This window comes from Triplophysa dalaica, chromosome 17 (assembly GCF_015846415.1).
Source record: "Triplophysa dalaica isolate WHDGS20190420 chromosome 17, ASM1584641v1, whole genome shotgun sequence".
NCBI classification, from domain to species: Eukaryota; Metazoa; Chordata; class Actinopteri; order Cypriniformes; family Nemacheilidae; genus Triplophysa; species Triplophysa dalaica.
Genome location: NC_079558.1, coordinates 1049516 through 1071677, shown reverse-complemented (window position 1 = coordinate 1071677; position 22162 = coordinate 1049516). Strand labels below are relative to the sequence as shown.

The 22162-nt window shown below is 39.7% G+C and overlaps 1 protein-coding gene across 3 annotated transcripts in view; it reads left to right on the top strand.

Annotated features, from left to right (window-relative positions):
* The window catches only part of LOC130439158 (cadherin-10), a 39848-nt gene that overhangs the window by 5623 nt on the left and 12063 nt on the right, over nucleotides 1-22162 (top strand). For 2 of the 3 annotated variants that reach the window (XM_056771615.1, XM_056771614.1), the window contains exons 2-6: nucleotides 2057-2395; nucleotides 16386-16680; nucleotides 19604-19723; nucleotides 20449-20616; nucleotides 21535-21722. In XM_056771615.1, the coding sequence (XP_056627593.1) occupies nucleotides 2198-2395; nucleotides 16386-16680; nucleotides 19604-19723; nucleotides 20449-20616; nucleotides 21535-21722 (969 nt within the window). In that variant the 5' untranslated portion in view covers nucleotides 2057-2197. The remainder of the gene's footprint in view (nucleotides 1-2056; nucleotides 2396-16385; nucleotides 16681-19603; nucleotides 19724-20448; nucleotides 20617-21534; nucleotides 21723-22162) is intronic. The other variant, XM_056771616.1, reaches the window with a different exon arrangement.

The following is a 22162-nucleotide window of genomic DNA, read 5'->3' as shown; positions in this document are numbered from 1 at the left end:
GCTTTGTAACAATGAAAATTGTAAAAAGCGCTATATAAATAAAGTTGAGTTGAGTTGAGTATGATCACAATGGCAGTATGACCGTCGGGCCACGCAAAAAATGTGGGCGGAGCTTTCCACGCACAAGGTCTAATAATGTGAAAGTGCTCGATTCATACCGGATGCAAAAACCGGCTCTGCTAAAAAAACTCATGTTTCATCCTGTGAATGTCAAAGTTCTCCCATTCTCGCCAACCCCGAGCTGCATGGAAACATACGCCTAAATGGAAGATTGTTGCACAAAAGACCTCCTCAGCTGCAGCTGACAGGATTCATTAGGCGCATTAGCAGAGCCAGCGGTTCCACAAATTACAGTAGTCGGCACACTTTCGAACACCGCCTAGTGAATAATTCCTAACTTCTTCCATATCTCATTAAGTAAATCATTTGATTCGTATTCACAAGATAATGTTCATTTACATGCATAGCTTCAGTCACATCAAATAGAAGCAAAGCCCTAATTTGCTCATAGACAAAGAATGGGATCGCTTTGTTCTCTCCGATGGCCCCGCTGACACACTGTGTGTTTTATTTCTTTTCTTTTCGCTTTTCCCCCGCCGCCCCGTCTTTTCTTTTCTTTGATTCAGATCGTTACACAAAAACGCCGCAACATTATGAATCTGCTCCTCGTCTGCTCACGAGGCCCCCGGAGATGAGGGCCGTAATGAATGCCTGTCAGGGAAACCTGACTCTGTGGCCTTTCCAACAGTCGCCTGGAAAATGGGCTCTCGTCAATCCAGCGAGGAAAGATTCATTAGGATTAACTTCCAAAAGCCAATAAATTATGCATACGCCCTCCCAAATTACCTATTAGAACTAGTCCTGGAGGACGGGCCGCTTCGTTGAATGCAGCTCTTCCTTCTTTCACTCGACTTTCTGCAAGATTGTTGTAATTACCATTTTGCGCACGTGGAGGTTGCTATTGACTCTTTGACTATCGGCGTGTTCGGGGATCCGCTGGGGTAACTGCAAATCGAGATCTAAGCAAATGTTTAAAGATGTTCGGGCTGATAAAGTTAATCAATTAGAGACCACCCACCGTCTGGGGGCTCTTTACAGAGCTCGGGGGTCTGCGCAAATTGCTAGCTACTCTTCATTTGAGTCCATCGAGCCGTGTTTGCTCATTGCAAGACTGAAGCTAATCGGACTGCGACAAAACGCCAACGTTCCGTCACGGTGATCTTCTTGAAATGGTTTAGAATCTGGGCCGGAAAACGGAGCTAAAAAATATGCACATTACCATGTGAGTGTAGGGCTGCATCCAGTGTTATAAAAGTCTGTTTTTACATAATATATGTTTGTGCATATTTTTTTATATTTCAAAACAGATACACATACATGTATATATTTAGGAAATATTTGCATGTATATATTAATATATAATTTAAATTGTATGTAAATAAGGGCTGTGCAATTAATCAAACATTTATTGTAATCGTCAATTTCGGCCATCAACAGTTACAAAAACAAATAATCGAGGTAAGACGGACAACGAACGCCAAAATAATTGTGATTATGATTTATGTCATAATCGATCAGCCCTAATAAAAACATCTATAATTTTTTTATTTTTCCGAAATATTTACATGTTTATGTGTTCATAGCACAAATTTTATATGCAAAGTGTGCCAACATATATTTTCTAAATACAAACTTTCATGTTGGATGCAATTAATCGCGATTAATCGTTAAACAGCCCCGGTGAGTTTGCAAACAAATGAAATTTTAAGATTGTACCTACAAGCGCACACAAGACTTAAAAATACGTGCTGGCCGACACCCTCTGTCTGGTAGCGTGTGCTTAGCCTAGATCTTTTCTGTATGTTAATAAATCAATATCATTGATTCTTATCCTAGTTAGCCAACATGATTCTTCCTCAGCTTCCATAAATGCACAAGAATGTTGTTCTAATCTGCACAACCCCACCCCCCTGGGGCATTCTTCCAAGCTTGTTCTTAAAGTAGCTTTCAGCTAATATGGCATCTTTCCTCAATGTTTTTTCTCTGTCTTCCACAGGCCTGAAGAAGACAGAATGGAAGCAAATTAAGGATACGATGTCCCATTTTGTCTCTTCCAACATTCAGCAGTATCTTCAAGCCACAGCTCTGTTTCTTAATTGATTCCTTATCGAGGGCTCTCCAGGAGTGATCGGATACAATGATAATCAATCAACTTACTTTCCTCTTGCTGTTCTGCTTGCCGGGCTGGAGCGGAGCGCTGATCCGTCCCGTGCCTGGAATTAGCACGTCGGATCAGGATGGACAGACTCTACATCGCACAAAACGAGGATGGATGTGGAATAGTTTCTTTCTCTTGGAGGAGTGGACAGGAACAGGGAAGCAGTACGTCGGAAAGGTAAAGGCCATTTCTTTAAAAACAAGAGAGAGAGGATTGAGAGCTGTATATAAAGGAAGTGAATATAGCCATTAAAAATATACTTACTGTATATTCTTAAATAACGCACAAAGTTAAAGTACATTAACACATTTGGAAACCTGTTAACTGCACATGAAAAGCAACACGTTTATTATTATAACAATACAATATTTGTTCACTGCAAATTGAACACATGGCCTTTGTGTTGCGAGCAACACGTCTTCCGGTCTAACTTTCATGAAAACAAAACAAACATGGTAAAACATGAACCAAGGGTCGATTTTGAATGTGAATCACAAACATCAGATGAACTCATTTCTCGACGATGCTTTTAGCATGATAACAAATGATGTATTAGACCAAAATCAATAAGGATGAAAGCTATTAGTATTAATCGATGTGTGGGATACGAAGTGCAATAATAACTCTCTTTATAGGACTGACACTAATGTTCTAAAATTGAAATGGTTGTGGTGAATTAATTCAAAAACTCTCATCACGTCCATGACCTGATAACAAGAACCATGGTGTGAAAGCTTTCAACATGCACAGAGACATATTTTTAGCTGAAAGACAGAGGGCAGCAACAAAAAATCGGTTTACGAACAGCACTGAACCACACCGCTACTGTGGGGTTTAAAATCCATGTCCATTTGGTATAATGTGTCTCTGTGGGAATATTAAGATTAGATTCAATAGTTTTTTGTTTAGGTCAGTTGAGACGTCACATACAAAGCAGTGTCTAAACAGGGCCAGGCTCAAACTTCCAAGGGGACCTCAAGATAGCAAAGCCGTTGTCACCCTTGACTTTTCCTCCATTGACTTCCACTCATACAAATTCAAATGTGACAGACCGGAAACGCAAGCCCGTCCGAAGATATTTCATATTTCGCAAAAGTTCATCTCTGGGTTAACTCTGACCTGCGATTTCGCGTCACGTGAGTGCGTGAGACCAATAGAAGATAAAATTGTCACACCGTGACCTCTCGGTACAGAAATGTAACAAATCAAGGAATCACTCTTGCTCATTTCCATACCACCGCCTGAACGAGTTGTGCATGCTCAAAATGAAGTCTGAATGCGGGATTAAACAAAGAAGTTTTCAAATGAGTCAGTTAAAAAATGGTAAAAATCCATTTAATTTTAGGATTTTGTTTTCATTTTTTCCTAAACTGACAGCTCCACTCAGCTATTACATGTGAGTCTCCTTGATGATGCTTACACGGTTACTATGGCAACTGATGAAGATAGACAGGAAGTTGAATAGACTGTCCTCCACGGTGGGCAAAGGGAGGAGAAGCTGGAGAACTGAGATATTTTGCTCAAAGCTTCAGAGCTTAGTCTTGTGTTTGCATGGGTTCTCACATTGAGACAAGTGTGTGAAATCAAAAGTCAGATATTTAAGCACAAACTCAGTCATTTCTTATCACATACTCCCAATGCCATACAGTCCATCTATCCAAATTAATTTATACTTCTTAACTTTTACTTTTTTCTTTAAAAAAATTTTTCTGTAAAACAAAGCTGAAAAAGACACATAAATGAATAATAGCCGAAAAACTCTAACCCCCAAAATCAAATTTAAGAAATACAACTTTCTAATACTCAACCCATGAAGATCAACAAAAAAATATATACGTGTGCGGTGCTAACCAAGCCAAACTAACACTCCTGCCCGTGTCGAGAGTCAAACCTCGACAAGCCAAGTAGAGAAACACGCTGTTTTAAAGGTGGGCCTGCCAGCGAGACAAGATTCAGTTAAAATCGAGACAAGCGAACCGCTCTTCACAGCTTGCGTCAGATCATAGGAGAACGCTTGTCAAGTGCACAGACAGCAGTACTTTAGAGCAGCAGCTACAATTCTGGTGGATGGGGGTGAGGGGGGTCTGCAGAGGCTGTTGACGGCCAATTTTATGACAAAGATGCTGGCTTCCATCACCGCCTTTCTCTTGTGCGAGTAAACAAGTGCCGTGTGACGCATTTGGGATGGAGAGAGAGGTTGTAGCACTGACATATTAACATCTCTCTTCTTTTTGCATGTTAAAGGATTCTGTTTGTGGACAATATTGCAGAAAAAAACATGAAACAATTCTGGGTCAATTCTCTTCTTTACAATTCCAGTTTTTTATGATTCTATTAGAAGTACAAAATTGTTTTGTATATTGTATTGCTCTCAACAGCCTGTTGCCAAATGGTTAAACAAATCACGATTTTTCTTCAGTATCCCTAAACGGACAAACTGCTCTACACCAAGTGTTTTGTAAATACATTATCTTCTTTGCGAAAGAAGCGAAAACGTGAAAACATCTTAGTTCTGTGTCAGTCGCCATAGTGCTTCGAAAGGGAGGGGTGGAGTGAGCCGTTGGTTGAAATTCGCAACCTCACCGCTACATGGGGCTGAGTAACATACACTGGACCTTTAAATATTAACAAAATATTACATTTACTATGCTCCAAATATTTGCTTTTCAATAGCAGCTCCGTTAACTAGCTGTTAAATCTCTGTTTGTAACGTTCATCAAACAATAAAGGACGGGCCCAAAACTCTCATTATTAAAAGGAATTGTGTTCTCCTTATATGAATTGTTCGAAAATAACAAATAGCCAGTAGCACTGAACAGCTTATAATATTCAAATTGTGATATGAATAGCGCAAATAATTATTCAGCTGCTGTTTAAATATGCAATCTGCTTGATCTGTGTGTGAAGAAGTGGTGTGGTTTTGTAAACTGTAGTGGACTTTTTAGCATCTGGTGGACCCGAAAACTTAAACTGAATCAGCGCTTCTCTATCAGCGTTTACCTCAGGCTCATTTTACCGTTTGATTTGAGAGAAGCTGCTTTCAAACTTTGCGACAAGCCGCCAAAATTGAAGTCTGTCGTCAAAATCAAAGTCCATGAAACCACATGACAAAACCGCTACTAAAAATGTACAAAACAAGTAATTAAATGCAAGTAGACTTGAAACGGCAAAAGAAAAAAATATAAGATGTAAGATACTGGTCCATATTAACATAGTTGTACACGACAAAAAAAAAGAAAACACAGAATCCAGAAAAGTTAAACGGAATTAGGAAAAAAAAATTAACGGATTTCATAGGTTCCTAGTTTATTAATTAACTCCACGGAGGTAATGAGTTGGATGTCTTAAGATCGAATGTTTTTCTCTGAGCAAAATAATTACTGTAAATAGCAACAGCACGGACTTTATTTAAATTTTAATTGAAATTTGAGTAAATGTTTTTATTAAAAGAAATATTGGATAGCAAAAATCACCTTTGAAGATATGTTCTTATTGCATTTTTATCTTAAGTTACATTCAGGCACATTTACACTTTTGCCTCTCTTAAAATGTTCAGTACATTTAATTGAATGCTAATTAGATAATATTGTGTAGTACTGAATTCAATTGAAAAATATCGGAATCGACCGATAGTTGTTTGTAGTTAAAAGCGGTATAAGCCCAAAAAATCCTATCGGTGCATCCCTAGTATAAGCAATATAATAAATAATCATATTTTGTTAGTCTATATCAAACTGGAAAGAATGTTAATGCCTGGCAGTGACAGTGAGCTTTGGTTTTATACTTAATTTGATTACATTAATGTTTAAGTTCACGACTTTTGTATTCATTGTTGAATTTTACGCTTAACAATGTGATTAATCGCGATTAATGAGTACAATATATCAATCAAAACCAAGAATACGATTCCGTCCTCGAAGCGTCACATTTTTTGTGACAAGGCAACAAAACAGCCCTGACTGCAAAGCGTCAGCTGGTTGAAGAAGTGTCAGAATCAGCAGATATCTGGATCTCTTCCCAGCTTTGATGCTTCTCTCCTTTCTCTGCTTCTCCCTCTCTCTCTCCTTTTTTCTGGCTGCTGTGTTCCTCTGGCATGACAGCAATCACATGGTTTTGGCCCTCTTCTCATCTACTGTCCACTATCCCTCCCATTTAAAGTGCCAGAAAGACACAGGGCTCCCATAAATACTGCAGGAGGGCGAGGGGGTGCAAACGGCCACATGCTGGTTTGGGTAGAGCACTGTGGAGCGACATGATCATTCATTTTATTCTGTTCCCCGATATTCTTACTGTGGTGTGTGTATGTGAGAGAGTGAGAGAGAGATGTGTGAGAGCTTGCATGACCCAATGGATGGGTACTTACAGCCCCAGTGAGAAGCCATCAAATCTATTGATGGTTCTCCTCATAAAGATAATTCAGCAACCTTTACAGAGCCTTGTGGGGTGCCTTATTTATTTCTATCCAACCACGGCCTCCGCTGGACCCCTGTCAAAGACAATCCCTAAAAGAGGATTTATTTTCCAGAGCTAGAAATAATCCACAAAATGGGGAGAATATTTTCAATAAAACAACAGCCCTCCAAGGCATTTATAGTGTGTAGTATACAGAAGGTGCTAAAAGTCAAAAGTCTAAAACTTTTATTTCTCATGATCCTTAATTGTGAATCAAAGCCTTTGAGATTTGCTTACAAAAACTTATGGAAAGATTTCTCTATACCTAACATTCTTTATATGTTTCAAACTATAGACGGATTAACAAAATGGAATATAAATTAAATCAATAATTTTGACAGTGTAGGAAAAATAGCCAGTAAGTGCCATGCATCGGCATCCCTAGATAAATGTTGACTTCTTTCCACAAGTTAAAATAAAAGACATTTTTGATTTGTACTTTTGAGGTCACAGCATACGTTCCACATCTCTAGTAATAGTTTTTAGTTCTGATGACTTTACAAGCCTAAAACATGAAAAATAAAAATGAGCAGATGTGTCCAAAGTTATTAGTGAAAGTACGAGACACATTTTATTGTGTAGCTGAAACAGAAATGAACACTGAAAAATCTTAGCCATTATGATCTAAAGAGCGAAGTACCCCATGATTTATAATTCAGTAAGTTTACGATATGTAAGAAACAGCAACTTTGATTTAATATGAACCAGCATCCTGCACAACTGCAAAGCAAGCAGGATTAAAGAAACAGATTTCTAAATTAATTTTTGGATGACTCAAGCTTAAAAAGTACTCCGATTCCCAGTGCGAAAAATTGCGTGCCATGATATTTATAAAAGAGAATACCAGAATGCAATAAAACTTGTGACTGGCCATCCATTGGTCATCATGAGCGTCCAGGACCCCTGACTCTGTTAAGCAGACAAACTCAGATGTCCTGAGGGGCCTTCATGCGTACGTCACCGTCATGAGTTTGATGTGAGGACAGAGGCTCACGTGGCCCTCCATCAGCTCTATTGATGTGAATAAAATCCTATTAACCTTCTCCAGGCCCCCATAATGCATTGGGCAAATAAACCCGCTCATGCTATCCTGTTTTCTCAGCGTGCTGGCTCTACATCGACCTTTTGATCCTCTTAACGTATATACTCACGCTTAATGAAAAGAAACAAACAGACTGACGTGATCTTGATCATTTTGTGAGCATTATTAAAGAAAAAGCGGAAAATGATGGCTCGCATTTGAATGTTTAAATATTTAGCAGAGGTTCATTAGAACTTGTCAGAAGAATCATAAAGTCATTTGAGCGAGAGCCACATGATGAAGTGAGGAAATGGAAAGTCGACTGCGTGCTAATCTGACAGCCGGAAAAACTGCGGCGCCATTGCAAATGTCAACTAATTACATGATGTGAAACACCATTTCTAAACGGTAAATGAACTAAAATATTTCTTCTGGTAGGAAGGGGCTGTTTAATATCCAGACTGTTTCTCCAAGACATCAATGACATTAAACAGAGAGCTTTTGAGAAAAAGACCCAGTCTCCGGTTTCCTCTCCATATGAGATCAGAAAAGATCCCAAAATTTCTGTGTCTGCATTTAAAAAGAGATTTCAATATAAAAGATCATTTTCCAAAACCTAATTATCAGTACTTCGAAATGAAAACTCTACTGTACATACAATAAGAGTATGTTAACAGTTTGTGTATTTCTTCTGCAGTTTATAAATATAATTACTTAATTTCATCTAATCGGTTAAATAGCAAACTACCAACAATAAAATATTCCGCTTGGTTTAAGTATCAAAACAACAAAATCACAGTTATTTTTGACTACTCCTTAAAGACATAGTTTACCCGATAATGAAAATTCTGTCATCATTTACTTACCCTTAAGTTGTTCCAAAGCTTTATTTAGGTGAAAACAAAGGAAGATATTTTCAAGAATAGAAGCAAATTTTGGGGGACCATTGACTTTCGTAGCGGGGAAATATATTTTGGAGGTCAATAGTGGCCCAAATCTTTTCAGTCTCCCCATTCTTTAAAATATCGTCCCAAGTTTTTAGCAGAACAAAGAAATGTATACAAATTTGTAAAAACTTGATAGTAAGTAAATTATGACAGAATTTCTGGGTGAACTATCCCTTTAAGGGTCATTAAAAAACAAGCTACAATACAAAATACATTTATTTGATGACAGAATCGAAATGTTTCTGCTCAACAAAACAATTTATTTCAGAATCAACACAAAGATTTAGTCAAAACCAAGAGCAATGATGACATAAGAAAAGACAGCAGCGCTCCCCGGAGCAACATCCCCGCATACAGACGCACACTTCTATTCTCTAAAGCTCGTCTGCAACAGGGTTTGAATGATTGTTTTATAGAATGCGAAAAAATCTGCCAAACGTTCCTGCCAAAAAACGATAGACATCTTGCAGATGTTTCTTTCTTTCCTTCGCATGCAGAGTCAGGCCTCACAGGAACCTCCAGCTATCGAAGCAGTTCCAGTACATGTCCTTATCCACTCAAATGAACCGGCGGAGTCCACAGCCAGCAGAGGAGATTATAGAGAGACAGTGATAGAGAGAGCTCTGCTGAGTCTGGCTTCACGCGCTTTTCAACTCTGCATGCAATGAAATCGTAAACCTCGACATGTGACGGGAAAAAAGTGCTAAAAAAAGAAAAGCCACCAAGCGAACCGTGCAGGCCTTATGATTAACGTAAAACGGCGAGACCACAGAAGGGTTTGGGACGGGTCTGACTTTGGAGAACGTACGCGTGTCGAGTTAGTCGACTTGATTGTGTCCGTTTCATACTGGGAATGAGTGAGCTCACAAGATATACACAAAGAAATAAAGGAGGGGGGGAAGCATAATTATTCTGTATCCATTCTGGGCCGGGGCTCTCATTTCCACAATCTCCTCTCTGCAGCAGTAAGCAAGTGTTCGCTACCGACCTGACAAGAATTGTCAATGATTTCTCTCCCGCTCAGCTGACAATCCCACTGTGTGTGTGCAGGGGATTTAATTCCTAAAGCTGCTCTGAGTCAAAGGCTAATTTTGTGCTACGCGAATTAGCAAAGGCAAATGAAAGCAAGGCCGGGATAAATCCACGCCGACTTTACTTTATATTCAACTGTTAGCTCATTATAATCAAGAACATACTTAAGAAATAACGGGAGAAAAGTACGCTTTTGGTACACTGGCACGTGTAACACGTTTCTTCATGTTTCCTCCTTAGGGACCTGCTCGAATTTTTGACTTGGGCGACCGGAGGAACACTCCTGCCAATAGACAAAAGGGTAGCTGTTTGGGGTTGCTGATGCCGCCGAGCGTGCCGTGTTGTGCCAAAAAGTGCCCTCGGAGCAAATAAGCGAGCGATCAGTATTCCCCGCCACGGCGGACTCTCCCCGTTCTGCATTTGAAATGAACAGAGGGATTGTGGTGCGGCTAAAACCAGGGTCGTTGAGGCCGTATCAAATTGCTGAAATTTTTCATGAGTCACCGTAAAAGGTCTCCGACAGAAGTGTTCTTTTAAAACGTCTTTTAGTTTGTCCCCGGCGGGACCGAAGTGCTTTTCCTCTTTCCTTTTGTAAAACTCTTCTTGTTGATTTTTTCTTTTTCACTTGCTTTTTTAAGATGGTAGTAATTAGGACACCCGGTGTCTTCCAGTGAGCTTCCAGCGAGCAGCCAAATGGAAAACATTGGCCACGCAGTGGAAAAAAAACATCTGGTGTATAGTGATATGGACCTGTTGGGAAATAAATAAATAACTGGGTTTACAATCAATTAGGCAAGTTACTAATGTGCCTGTATAGCTATAATAACCGTACGCGTGCGGTTTGTTCATGATACTCAATGATTTTTGTCAGAACAAAGCGATTACATCAAGTAGCCTATGATGCCCGAGAGTTGTTGTTTCTCTTTTTTAGATGAAATACAATTTTGATGTGAACTGCTGCGTTAATTTTTCTGTAATGCACTGTTTGCTGATCTCAAACCTCCGTTCTCAAGGGTACATTTTGCTTTCTACACGTCTACCTGAAAATGTTTGCTCTAAGAAAAGCACACAACCCACACTGCGACCTTAAATAATTTTTTTTTTTTTATTTAGAACTGCAATAATGGCTCTATATAGTGTTAATCTTTATTTCTTCGATTAGATATAAAGCTCTTGTTGTCTAAATATCTGTGACTAGACAAGCAGACATATTAGAATCATATAAAGCAAAGCATCACCTTTGTTCCTGCAGGGATTTTCATCTCAACCACGGTCCACCTCACATTAGTGACCTAATAAATTCTGTTGTTGCTCGAGCGCGTGTTTACCTCAAAGACTAATGCAATGTTTCATATGCCCCCTTTAAGCACGAATAGACGCACGCCTGACAAATACCAATTAGCCCAGAAAAGCCAGGATTTCTGTTGCCTTTATGCGGCTGTCTGCTTTCAGCGCATGTCTCTGTCTCAGATGTCTTTTTATGGATTTTAAACTCTCGTCTGTGTGGGCCACGGCACTGTTGAAGGATTTCTTCACAATAATGGACAGAGAGACTAATTACGGCGCTGTCAAGGGACCTTATACATAGCCGGGATGAAAATGGAATCTTCATCATCATATCGGCTTTGTCTGGTCAAAACTAACATGAAAGTGCTGTGTTTAATTGAAAATACACTTTGTAGGTACAGTATGCTTTGTTCTACAATGAAAGAAACCAAATTACGTATAGCTTATTCATTATAATGCGTAATAAGTGGTGTTTGTCATAGACGCGGTTGGGGCGTAGCACAGACAGACGTACGACATAAAGGCTTCCAGCAGTTCATTTGTCAGTTCTTAAATACATCAAGGTTACACAAGGGTAGATTTCAGACCGCAGCCGCTGTCATCTGTCATGGCTTTCTGGCTGTTTTAAATGTTAACTCTGCCCTGAAAGTACAGCACAGTCATGGCAACAAATCATTTTCTTCATAAGAATCTTTTCCGGCCTTCAGTAAAAGTATACCTAAAAACAAGAGACTTTTATTGGGAAGTAGATATTAATCCTTAAATTAAGCAAAACAGCCATTTTCCCTTATGTTTTTTTCTCCCAAATTCTCATTTTTAAGCCTCAGAAATAGAAGATGCTATTACAACAAATTGAACTCAATTGAATTCATCGCGATATTTTTACTAGAAAAGAAAGAAATCCTTTGCCGTGAATTCAAACTAACAAGTTGGAACAAAAAGATTCTAAGGATAAATTATCAATGCTTGTTCCCACTGTACGCATATCAAAGTGTGATCTCGGCTTTGTATGAAACAACAAACAATTCTCTATACTGACCTAAACTCATTTGACATTTTCATCAGCAAAAGAGGGATGAAACACAGCTTGGGCTGTCATCTATTACCAAAAAGTTTCCCCTCATCATGGTCGGATCTGAAGTCATCGCCTGTAAATATGCGGGAAAATAATTGGATCTTATCTCAAGTTATTTATATCTGCTTTGGCTTTACGGCATGCTGTGTCCCTCACTCGCATTGTCACCCGGGAGGATGTGGACCCGCGAGATAGAGAGCACAAACATTTCATTAACCACATGCTAATGACTCGCATGCTAATGTTTGCATAGATTAGTGGCTTTGAGCTGAACGCAGACACTCCCCCAACCCCTTTCCTTTCTGCCGCTGACTAATTCTGGATTTCTTTATTTTGACTTTTCTGTCATTCTCCTGGTGATGGTAAACACTGTGGCTTTGTCATCATGTTACAAAAGGTTGATTAAAAACACTGGCTGCCGCTATCAAGTCCAGGCCACAAGAGACAAAGACGCTTGTCATAAAGTGCGCCATGGTATTTTCATTCAACATTTTATATTGCATTGTGGTCTCACAGTAATAACGTTTCAGTATTTCATAGTCTTATCTATGGCACAACCGCATACATGTGACACATTCCTTTTTACAATATAAATTTTATTTACATGATTGGGCAGTCTAGGAAGGTTCCCTAGCAGCATTGAAGAATTAATATTCATAGACAGACCACTGCCATGTCACAAAAAGGCTGTTGCACCATCCAACCCTCCGAAACCTGTTTGCTGTTTGTGCAGCATGCATGACAACAACTGCAGCTTGCAGTCATATATTAAGAATTCTTAGTTAAATCACATCTTCAATTTTCACATCACTATGGCTACAAACACTGACACAACTTTGTCATTTTAATACCACAGCCATATGTGTCTTTCAACTCCAAAAAAGCCAAATATTCCCCTTGATGTTAATATAAGCACGTCTGACGGTTGTCAAGTACAGAATCTTCAAAATATATTAGATTTCAGCAGGATGTTATGAAAAAGCACAAAACAAACTGTGCTCTCGCTTTTAATAACACTTGAACACAATGTGTGGAATTTTCTTGCACACCATCTGGACGCACACATGTTAAAAGTGCCACATGTTGCCAAAACTGTTGTTTTGTACAAAAGCTGTTCCCTAATATATTTATTTCTATGCAGTCTTAAGTGAAGCGTGTTTAACAAAAAAAAATCTCCATAAAACTGTAATGTCATACTGCTATCGGTGATGTAACCAGACATAATTCCAGCAGAGACTAATAATCAAAAAACAAACACCTGCTGCACCACAATGTGCGTGCTAACCATCCTCAATACTGTTTGAATTAGTATTAGTGCCCAAAAGCATACAAGCATGTTCAAATGTGTATCCTTAAAGTAGACCTACTATTTCCAGGTACAAATACATGCACACTCGTATGTTATATTACATTAATTGTATACTCTATTGCGGCAGCACACACTCAAGTGTACTTTTCCAACACAAATTGTAAATACTTTTAGTGAATGGAAGAAGCAGGCGAAATGGGATGCTGCATGAAACTAGACTTCACAAAAAACTAAATCAGACAAACAATTCATATGTAACTTTTGTAAGTTAAATACCCATCTACTTTAAAAACAAAGGAAATAATTCAGAAAAGATGCTTCTGTTTGTGTTTTGATGAAACTACGGAGTATCGGTCGACACGAAAACGTGTATAATTGACTCGTCATGAAAACGAAAGAACTTTTTCACAACAGTCACTGCATGTGGCCAGAAAACTTCAAACGCAACACTGTAACTAAAAAGCTACTGGGGGATATAAAAAAGAAACAATCTCGTGCACCAACAATTCAGTGGATAAAGGCATACAATAAAAACGACACCTGTGTCTCAGTGCAGCGTTCTGCTGTTTCGATAATAACATGTGGATTCATTTCAATTTCTTCATGTCTAGATAGAGAAGCAAAACTGGTATTGTGATCAGACAACCTCCAAATTGCTGTTTAACTTGTGGCACTCTGAATTTTTTAACTTACGTGATAGAAACGCATTTAAATCGTTTCCACACATAGCGACTGTTTAGGAGCATTGAGTCAGATTCTGAAATTGCAAGGTGCATCGGTCACCTCACTGTTTTCATTCGTTTTTCGCAACTAACTTTAAACATCAGGGTCGTGAAGCGGAGATAATGATGGTATCTAAAAACTAAAAATCTCTAAAATGTGGTGCATTTTTATAGAGTTGCTTGCACTCGGTTTGTTGGCAAGACATAGTTTTGATGCGATACCTACTTGAAGTTTGTATAAGCTAGGAATTCGAGAAGAACATGGACACGGCGAATAATAAATTATACATGTTACTATTCTGGTAGTAACAAAACGGCAAACTAGCCGATTTAATATCGCTTTATTTCACATACTGTTAAATACAGCAAGTGATGCAGATTCGGGTGGGTAAGTTCTACTTTATGGAGTGCTGCAGACCGATCGATCGGCGTATGACATCGCGGTATTTCGAGACCATACGCCATGAAGTCGGAAACACCTGACGAACATAAGCCTCCGCAGAGAATACTGTTGTAATTTTGTTGTACTGACAGCACTCACAATAACATCAATGCATTATGAGCGACAGCTACTTTCTTCGCTACAGCACACAGACTCTTATTTGGACTACATTCCAAGTTGGATGTAAGAACGGCGGCGTGAAGGAGAGAAAAGCTTCGTCCTGATCAACCTCACTTTAGATCCGATGAGTGAATATGCAGTCCTGCCAAATTCTATGTTTTATAGATTCAGTCACAATGAAATTGGCAAAATATGTATTATTCTCTGTCATTTAAATGAAATTTAATTGGTTCTCTCTACATGACGTAACGACATACATGAAATGCTTTCTTGTGTCTTCCATCCTTTAGATTAATTCAGAAAAAAATGCCAGATGTTTGGTCTTTTGTGAAAGTTTATTCAAAGATCGTATTTACATTTAAAGGGGTCATATGATACGGCTAAAACTAATATTATCGTTTGTTTTAGATGTAGTGCAATAAAAAAACGCTGTATTTTGCATATACATTGCATGTTGGTATCTCCTCTTTGCCTCTCTGAAACGCGCAGATTTTTTACAAAGCTCTGATAAGCGTGCTATGATTGGCCAGTTAACTAGTGCGTAGTGATTGGTCGAATACGGGAAGGGTGTGATGGAAATGTAACGCCTTTTATAAGCAACTGTACTCGCAGGTAAACCCACCTGTATTAGTCAAATCATACCACGAACTGACGTAGATTTGTGGGGGTGTGGTTACACGAGGCGTTTCAGGCAGATCTGGGTTCGCATTCACTTTTAAAAAGAATGCATCTGTTGTTCCCACAATTTGATTTTTGCAATTTTACATGTCTAATACATGCAACTTGTAACACACCAAATACACAGAAAAACACGTATTCGCGCCATATGACCCCTTTAATTCCATGCTTTTATTCTAAATAGGATAAATAAATAAATGAAATGTCCTTTGCTTTCTGTGATGTGGTTTGTAAGAAATTTAGTCACTGCGTGTGATGTGGTTTGATAATTTATTAATATGAAAAACTTCATGGTGTCTGAACTGATTGGATATTTTGTCCAGTGTGGTGTAAGCTGTCACAGGTTTGGCCTCCTCATGTAAAATTCTCATCAGACAAAAAGGAAATGCAATCAGATGAAGAGGGTTGCCCAGCTTCCTCCTGTTGCTAAGAGACAGGTGTAAAATGAAAGTTCTGCTCTGAAGGAGCGTTTTGTGTAATTGCAACTGTTCTGAACAAATACAGGTCATATCTTTCCTCCACAGCCTGAAAGTACAGGATGCTATTGACAGTTTTCCAAGATATCTGGCATATGCCATCAACCATAGCAAACGCGGGCCCTTTCTGCCTCCTAAAGTCTGTGCTCAAGAGATAATGTCTAGATCATCATTTGCGGGTGCGTTTGTCATTCAAAAGTAATAATACAAAAAAGAAAATCCATGTAAGAATTTTGAAGTTATTACGGATGCTGATGTAAATGAGTGAAGTACTAGTTTTACCAACAAAAAGAAAATTATATCCGCCCGGACCTTTGAGCAAATTCACATTCATACTCGGAACTCATTTAAAAACATTGCTCACGACACACATTCTGACTTCCACCAGAAAGGCTTTAACTGTGTTTAGCAAATGGTTTAACTTCTGTTTCTATTTGCACAAGGTTTAAGGCCAGTAGCTGAACATTTTGGCTACACAGACTGAGCATATTTGCGAACAATTTGCCAGCCACACGCTAAGAAAACAGCAAATTCAGAAAACAGTTAATCCCAGTGAAACGATTATGTAGATTTTCACGTCCTGAAACTCTCTTTGCTCTTTTTAAGCTTCACTCAGACATGGATGCCGAAGATGGAAGCGTGAAGTACGTGCTGACCGGAGACGGGGCTGGAACTGTATTTGAGATCGACGAGAATTCGGGTGACATCCACGCGATCAGGAGGCTAGACAGGGAAGAAAAAGCTTCGTACACCCTGAGCGCCAAAGCGGTCAACAAAACCTCTGGACAGGATCTTGAAAGGGCCTCTGAGTTCGTCATCAAGATTCACGACATTAATGACAACGAGCCAAAGTTTGCCAAGGACACCTTTGTGGCCAGCGTTTCAGAGATGTCTAATGTTGGTGAGTAAAAATCGGGTTTATAGTTTGGTTGATGGTTGTGTGTGTATTCTTAAAGATGTCCTCTAAACGTGCTTATTGGATTAGTCACTAGGGTCAATAAATAATGACAGAATATTCTTTCGGGACTAAACTATTAACAATTACTTGTTTTTTAAGTGGTGACACTGACAAACAACAGTTTGCATCTAATGGTAAAAACATTTAGCTTTTATGTAGATTTTCACATCCAGGTGCAAGTTATTTTTGCAAGAAGTCCTGCGTCATTAACTCAATCATACACTCACTCACACAAGAACCCAAATTATGCCAAAGTGCCTCCAAATTCAGTCCAAATCGAAGTAGTTCTGGACAAACCGCGCTGAAAAACAAAAGCTCCCATAGAGGATAATTGAAAATGATTGCACTTTGAGTAGAAAAGTTCCCCAGCCACTTCATCATCATCGCTGATTAAAACTACGCCAAACGCACACTTCATGTGATTCGCAGGAAGGATAAAGATCTTCCGATATCTCGTCTGAATTCGTTCAATTATCGGCAAATGTATACCCATTAGAAGAAGCCGAAAAGAATCCAAGTAAACGAACGGGATGCTGCGGCTAGAAATCAATTACTTTTCACCGAGCGACAAATTAACCCGCAGGTTTATCGCAAATGAATCAAAACTCATTTGCGGTTGCGACAAAAACAAGGCAGCCGGCTTTGATTAAAGATTTGTGCTATGATAAGATAATCATTGTGGATCTTAATCATTGTGACCGCCGACTGAATCAAAGACTAATCACAAGGAAATGAGGAAATTATGCTTGAAGTGTTTGTATGTCTTGGTGAAGTTGGGTTTGTCGGTTCATGAAGTATTGTTTGAGAATGCTTGACACAATGGAAACGTTGGCAAACATGAAATTCATACTTTTCCAATACTTTCAGTTTATGAATTTGCAGTGTTTGCTGTCTCGAAGAAGATCAACCAATGAGTCGGGATTCTGAAGGACATCTGTCCACACATCAGCTACTCGAAAAGTAGTGTTTCAAACGTTTAATAAAAACTACACTCGTTCCCTTTAAAACTACTGGAATTTTTTTATTCAGTAGGTCTCTCATTGGAGAGTGGAGATTATTGCTGTGGAGTTTGTTGTAAAATAGATCCCTCAGGCTTGAAACACTAGCAGTCATCTTTTCAGACACGTGCAGGATCACTCATGCTTCAGGGACTCTCTGTTTGGTTCTTCCATTACAGCGCCTGATCCTCTCTGTTGAGACACTTGGGTTTCTCAACGGTACCTGTGTTTTGCAAGCTTGAGTACAGGCCATGTTGTTTTACACATTCTTAACACGATAAATGGCAGGTTGGTCCGTTTCACTGTCACTTCTGATTCTCATTTCAATCGAATGTAAACGCATGTAATGTTCCAGCCGCTTTGACTCTGGGTGGGGAGTTATTTATTCAACAGAATCTGCCAAAAGCAAGCAACAGTATTTTTCCTCCACGGCCTCTGAAACCCAAGCTGCGTCAATCTTTTCCCTTTCTTTTTCCAGCGAGCTTGTTCATCCTTTCATTTCTTTATTGCTCCATCGGGTTCACAGTTTCATCATCCATGGCCCTCGAACGTAAATGGGACGCTGTGTTCATTTGACGCTTCACCTCTTACTTTCTACTGGCTGTGCATGAATTCACGAACAGCTCCGCTTGCCAAGCCGAGGGGTCGTGGCGGCACCCGCTTTTAAACCGTACAAACCGGCCATGTGTTGCGAACGTGCTCGCCGTTAATCAGATCTGGCCATCCATGAAGACAGAGCCTCTGTTTCTCTCCGTGTTATCGGAATGGGATCGGAGGGCGACAGATGTTTCTTCGTTCATTAGTATTCTCCGAGTCGTTCGGAGAGCGAACGGTGCTCGTCGGAGGTCTTGTCGATGCCAAGGACGCCGCTGATCCATGGCAGAAACAACACGGCATTCGGTCCACCTTCAAAAGGTGAGGCTGAGAAAACGTGAAGTCACCTCCAAAGGAATTCTGAAGACGGAACAGTAAGATGTCAGTAGTATATACGACAAAAAAACGAAGCAGTGGAAGCAACTCGACGGGGGCGGGATTGTAATGGAAAGCGTGGCTGTTAGCAAACAGGAATGTGAGTGATTTTGTCCTTGAATTTTGCTGACCAAAAGCTGTTCTATCTGAAGGCAACACAAGATCAAACTGTTGTTTGTTATTGGTACACAGCAGTCTTAGGTCATTTTATGAACATCATTTGGCACAATCTGATTGGAAGGCACACTTTTGGATTGTAAATGCACTATAAGGCAAGCCCTTTAGTGGCTCGTTGCTTCATTTAAGCATTTCATTTAAGCAGATTTAATAGAGCTTTTTATACCATACACATTTGTATTTTTCCTCCAATAACTGTCCAAAGTGGTGTCAAGCTGGAAAACGAAACCCCCCAAAATCACGTTGGTTTTGGATTAATTGGTCTAATTATAATGTTTTTTGATCAGATTATTAGCCGACGTTTCACAGCGACATACGGCAGATTGCATCAGAGCAGAAAATGAATGGAGTGACCTGACGAGAGAGCCAGCGAAAGAAAACCTACAATTAAAGACGCGTCCATCCCACCGCGCTGCCGGAGTAATTATGAGACCAGGATTTAGATAAGCAACACACTAAGATAAGGAAGATGAAAGCGCGTAAAGCGATCGATCATTCCCCTTGATCGCAGCTCGTGTTGGGATTTGGGGGAGTGGTGGCGGCGTGTCTACATACCCACATTTTAGATACATATGGGTCATGGTGCATCTTTAATCCAGGTTAAGGTTTTATGGATGTGTGAATCACGTTTTACAGATTCTTTGGGGCTTGTTGAGTCTGAAATTCCAGGAAATGTTTGTGCATAAATCTCTAAAATTCTCTCTTTCGCTTGCTTTCTCAAGGTGCATTTGTAATGCGAGTCACCGCCACTGATGCAGATGATGAAGCGTATGGAAACAGCGCCAAGCTGGTTTACAGCATACTGCAGGGCCAGCCGTATTTCTCAGTGGAACCTGAAACTGGTAGGTTGAACAGATATTACAGAGAAAGCACATTTTGAAATGATATTGGTATTTACATTAATGGTACATTTACAGCATGCATTTGGCAGAGACTTTCATTCAAATAGATTTACATTTATACATTATATTATGTATACATTTATTCGATACGCACGTTCCCTGGGATTCAAACCAATCAAGTTTTCTTCCGCAAAACACAGAAGAAGATATTTTGAAGAATGAACAATCGCATTGCACATTGAGTTGTTGTATATAGACACAAAACTGGGTTTTGCCATTGTTCGGTTACCAACATTCAGAAAGTAAGTCATGCGTTTTGATATGACAAGAGGATGAGTAAATGAGTCTTCATTTTTTGGAGAATCGTCACTTTAAGCCCAGAACACCCTAGCAACCACAATGGCAGTGCACATAACCCAGAACCTTAGCAACCACAAAGCAATTTTATTTTGACATCGACACATTTCTCCAGTGAGGTATCTGGCAGTTCTCCATCTGCCTTATCAGCTTTCATATACACTAATAACCTTATCACAACAAGATTTAAAGATTGACATCCTGCTCAATTAAAACTCTCTTTAAAATACCCAAAGGCATTGAATTCATCTCCTTGGTTTCATCTCATCCGACCGTCTTATTTTAGCGTGACATTAACATATAAATAAAGAAGACCGAACGCTCATTAGGGTGCACCAAACAAAACCTGTGCTTATCTTCTTTGTCAGGCGTCATAAGGACGGCCCTTCCGAACATGATCCGAGAGAATCGGGAACACTATCAGGTGGTGATTCAAGCTAAGGACATGGCTGGACAGATGGGTGGGCTCTCTGGGACCGCTACGGTCAACATCACCCTTCTGGACGTCAACAATAGTCCACCTCGATTTCCCCACAGTAAGCAAGTCTTTCAAGTGCATGTTGTGGTTTTTCGTTTATATAACATTTACGCAGCTGACAAGCCCATTTATCAAAAGTTTCTGGCTGTCATGAGTTCGCTGGGATTTGTACCCATAACTATGTTCGAATCAATTTTGAAATAAAAGTAATACGTAGACAGTTCAAATATTCTTATCTGTCCTTCCTCTTATTAAACTTCAGGGATGAAGTGTGGAATATGGCCGATTTAAAGGTCCAGTGTATGAACTTTAGCGGCATCTAGCAGTGAGGTTGCAATGTGCACTCCAAAAAATTGGCCTTTTGCAAGTCTGAAGGATCTTAATTAAAGTTGTTTGCCCATCAACTATTAATAATTTATGCAAGATTATGAGGATGTTTATGAACTCCACATCGCTTGGACTTGCAAATAGACATCACATCAGCATACGGAATAAGGCCGTTGAATGAAGTTGTTTGGATGTTTTGCATTTATGTGTCACGTTTCAAAGGCCACACAGGCACAAACTCATCTGGAATGTACAGCCAATTCTCCGACTGACTAATATGAACCCAGAACAAAATTTCTACAGAAAGAAGCTTTTAGAACGAGAGAGGAGGTAAATACAGAGAGAGAGAGAGAGAGGCTGCAAGAGCTTCATTTGGGGTGATAATCTCTCTTTATGCCAAAGTCTCAAATCCAATACAAGAGGCACATCAGAAACAGTTCTGGTTTAAAAGGAACCTCCTCCAATGGCTCATCGGAGCTGAAATTCTATTAAAGAATAACCACAGAGACGCAGCTTTGCTTCTCCCCCGAGAGGAGGATAAATAAATTGACAAATACACGCCGGAGCGCCTCGGTTGAGAACAAAGAGTCCGTACAAACACCTGACTGTTTACTCAATTGATTTATTTTTCCTTTTCTCCCTCCTCTAGGCACTTACCATCTCTCCACGCCGGAGTCGGCCAACATCGGCTCGTCGGTGGGCCGGATCAAAGCGTACGACGCCGACGTTGGCGAGAACGCAGAGTTGTGGTACTCCATCCTGGATGGAGATGGCCAAGAAGTGTTTAATGTGATCACGGACGGAACCAGCCAGGAAGGAGTTATAACTGTGAAACGGGTAAACAGCACCTATATCTCATGTTTTATACATTACATTTGCAATAAAATCCTGCGGCTTTTTCTTCGTTTCCATTCTCCCCGCATGTGCGCACCGGTACGAAGGAAAGTGTATAGAAAGTAATCCTCTAAATTGAAGCCTTCGTGTCCTCTCAACTTTACAAAGGTGCTTAATACTATTCACAACCAAAAAAGTCCTTTTTGCCTTTTGTATAGTGCTGGGATCCATTCGATGTTGGGTCAGGCTTTGACGGGACTTAGGCAATTATGCAAATCTTATTGCTTGAACTAGAATAAAAGATAGCAGGCCTGAATGGACGAAAGGTAAAATATCGCACCTTGAGTCTTTAATCGTTCCATAATTAAAAGGCAGCACTGAATGGACGATGTGCTCTGCCTTTATTAGAAAAGACATTCAGCTCGAAAGAAAGGGGCAGCGAT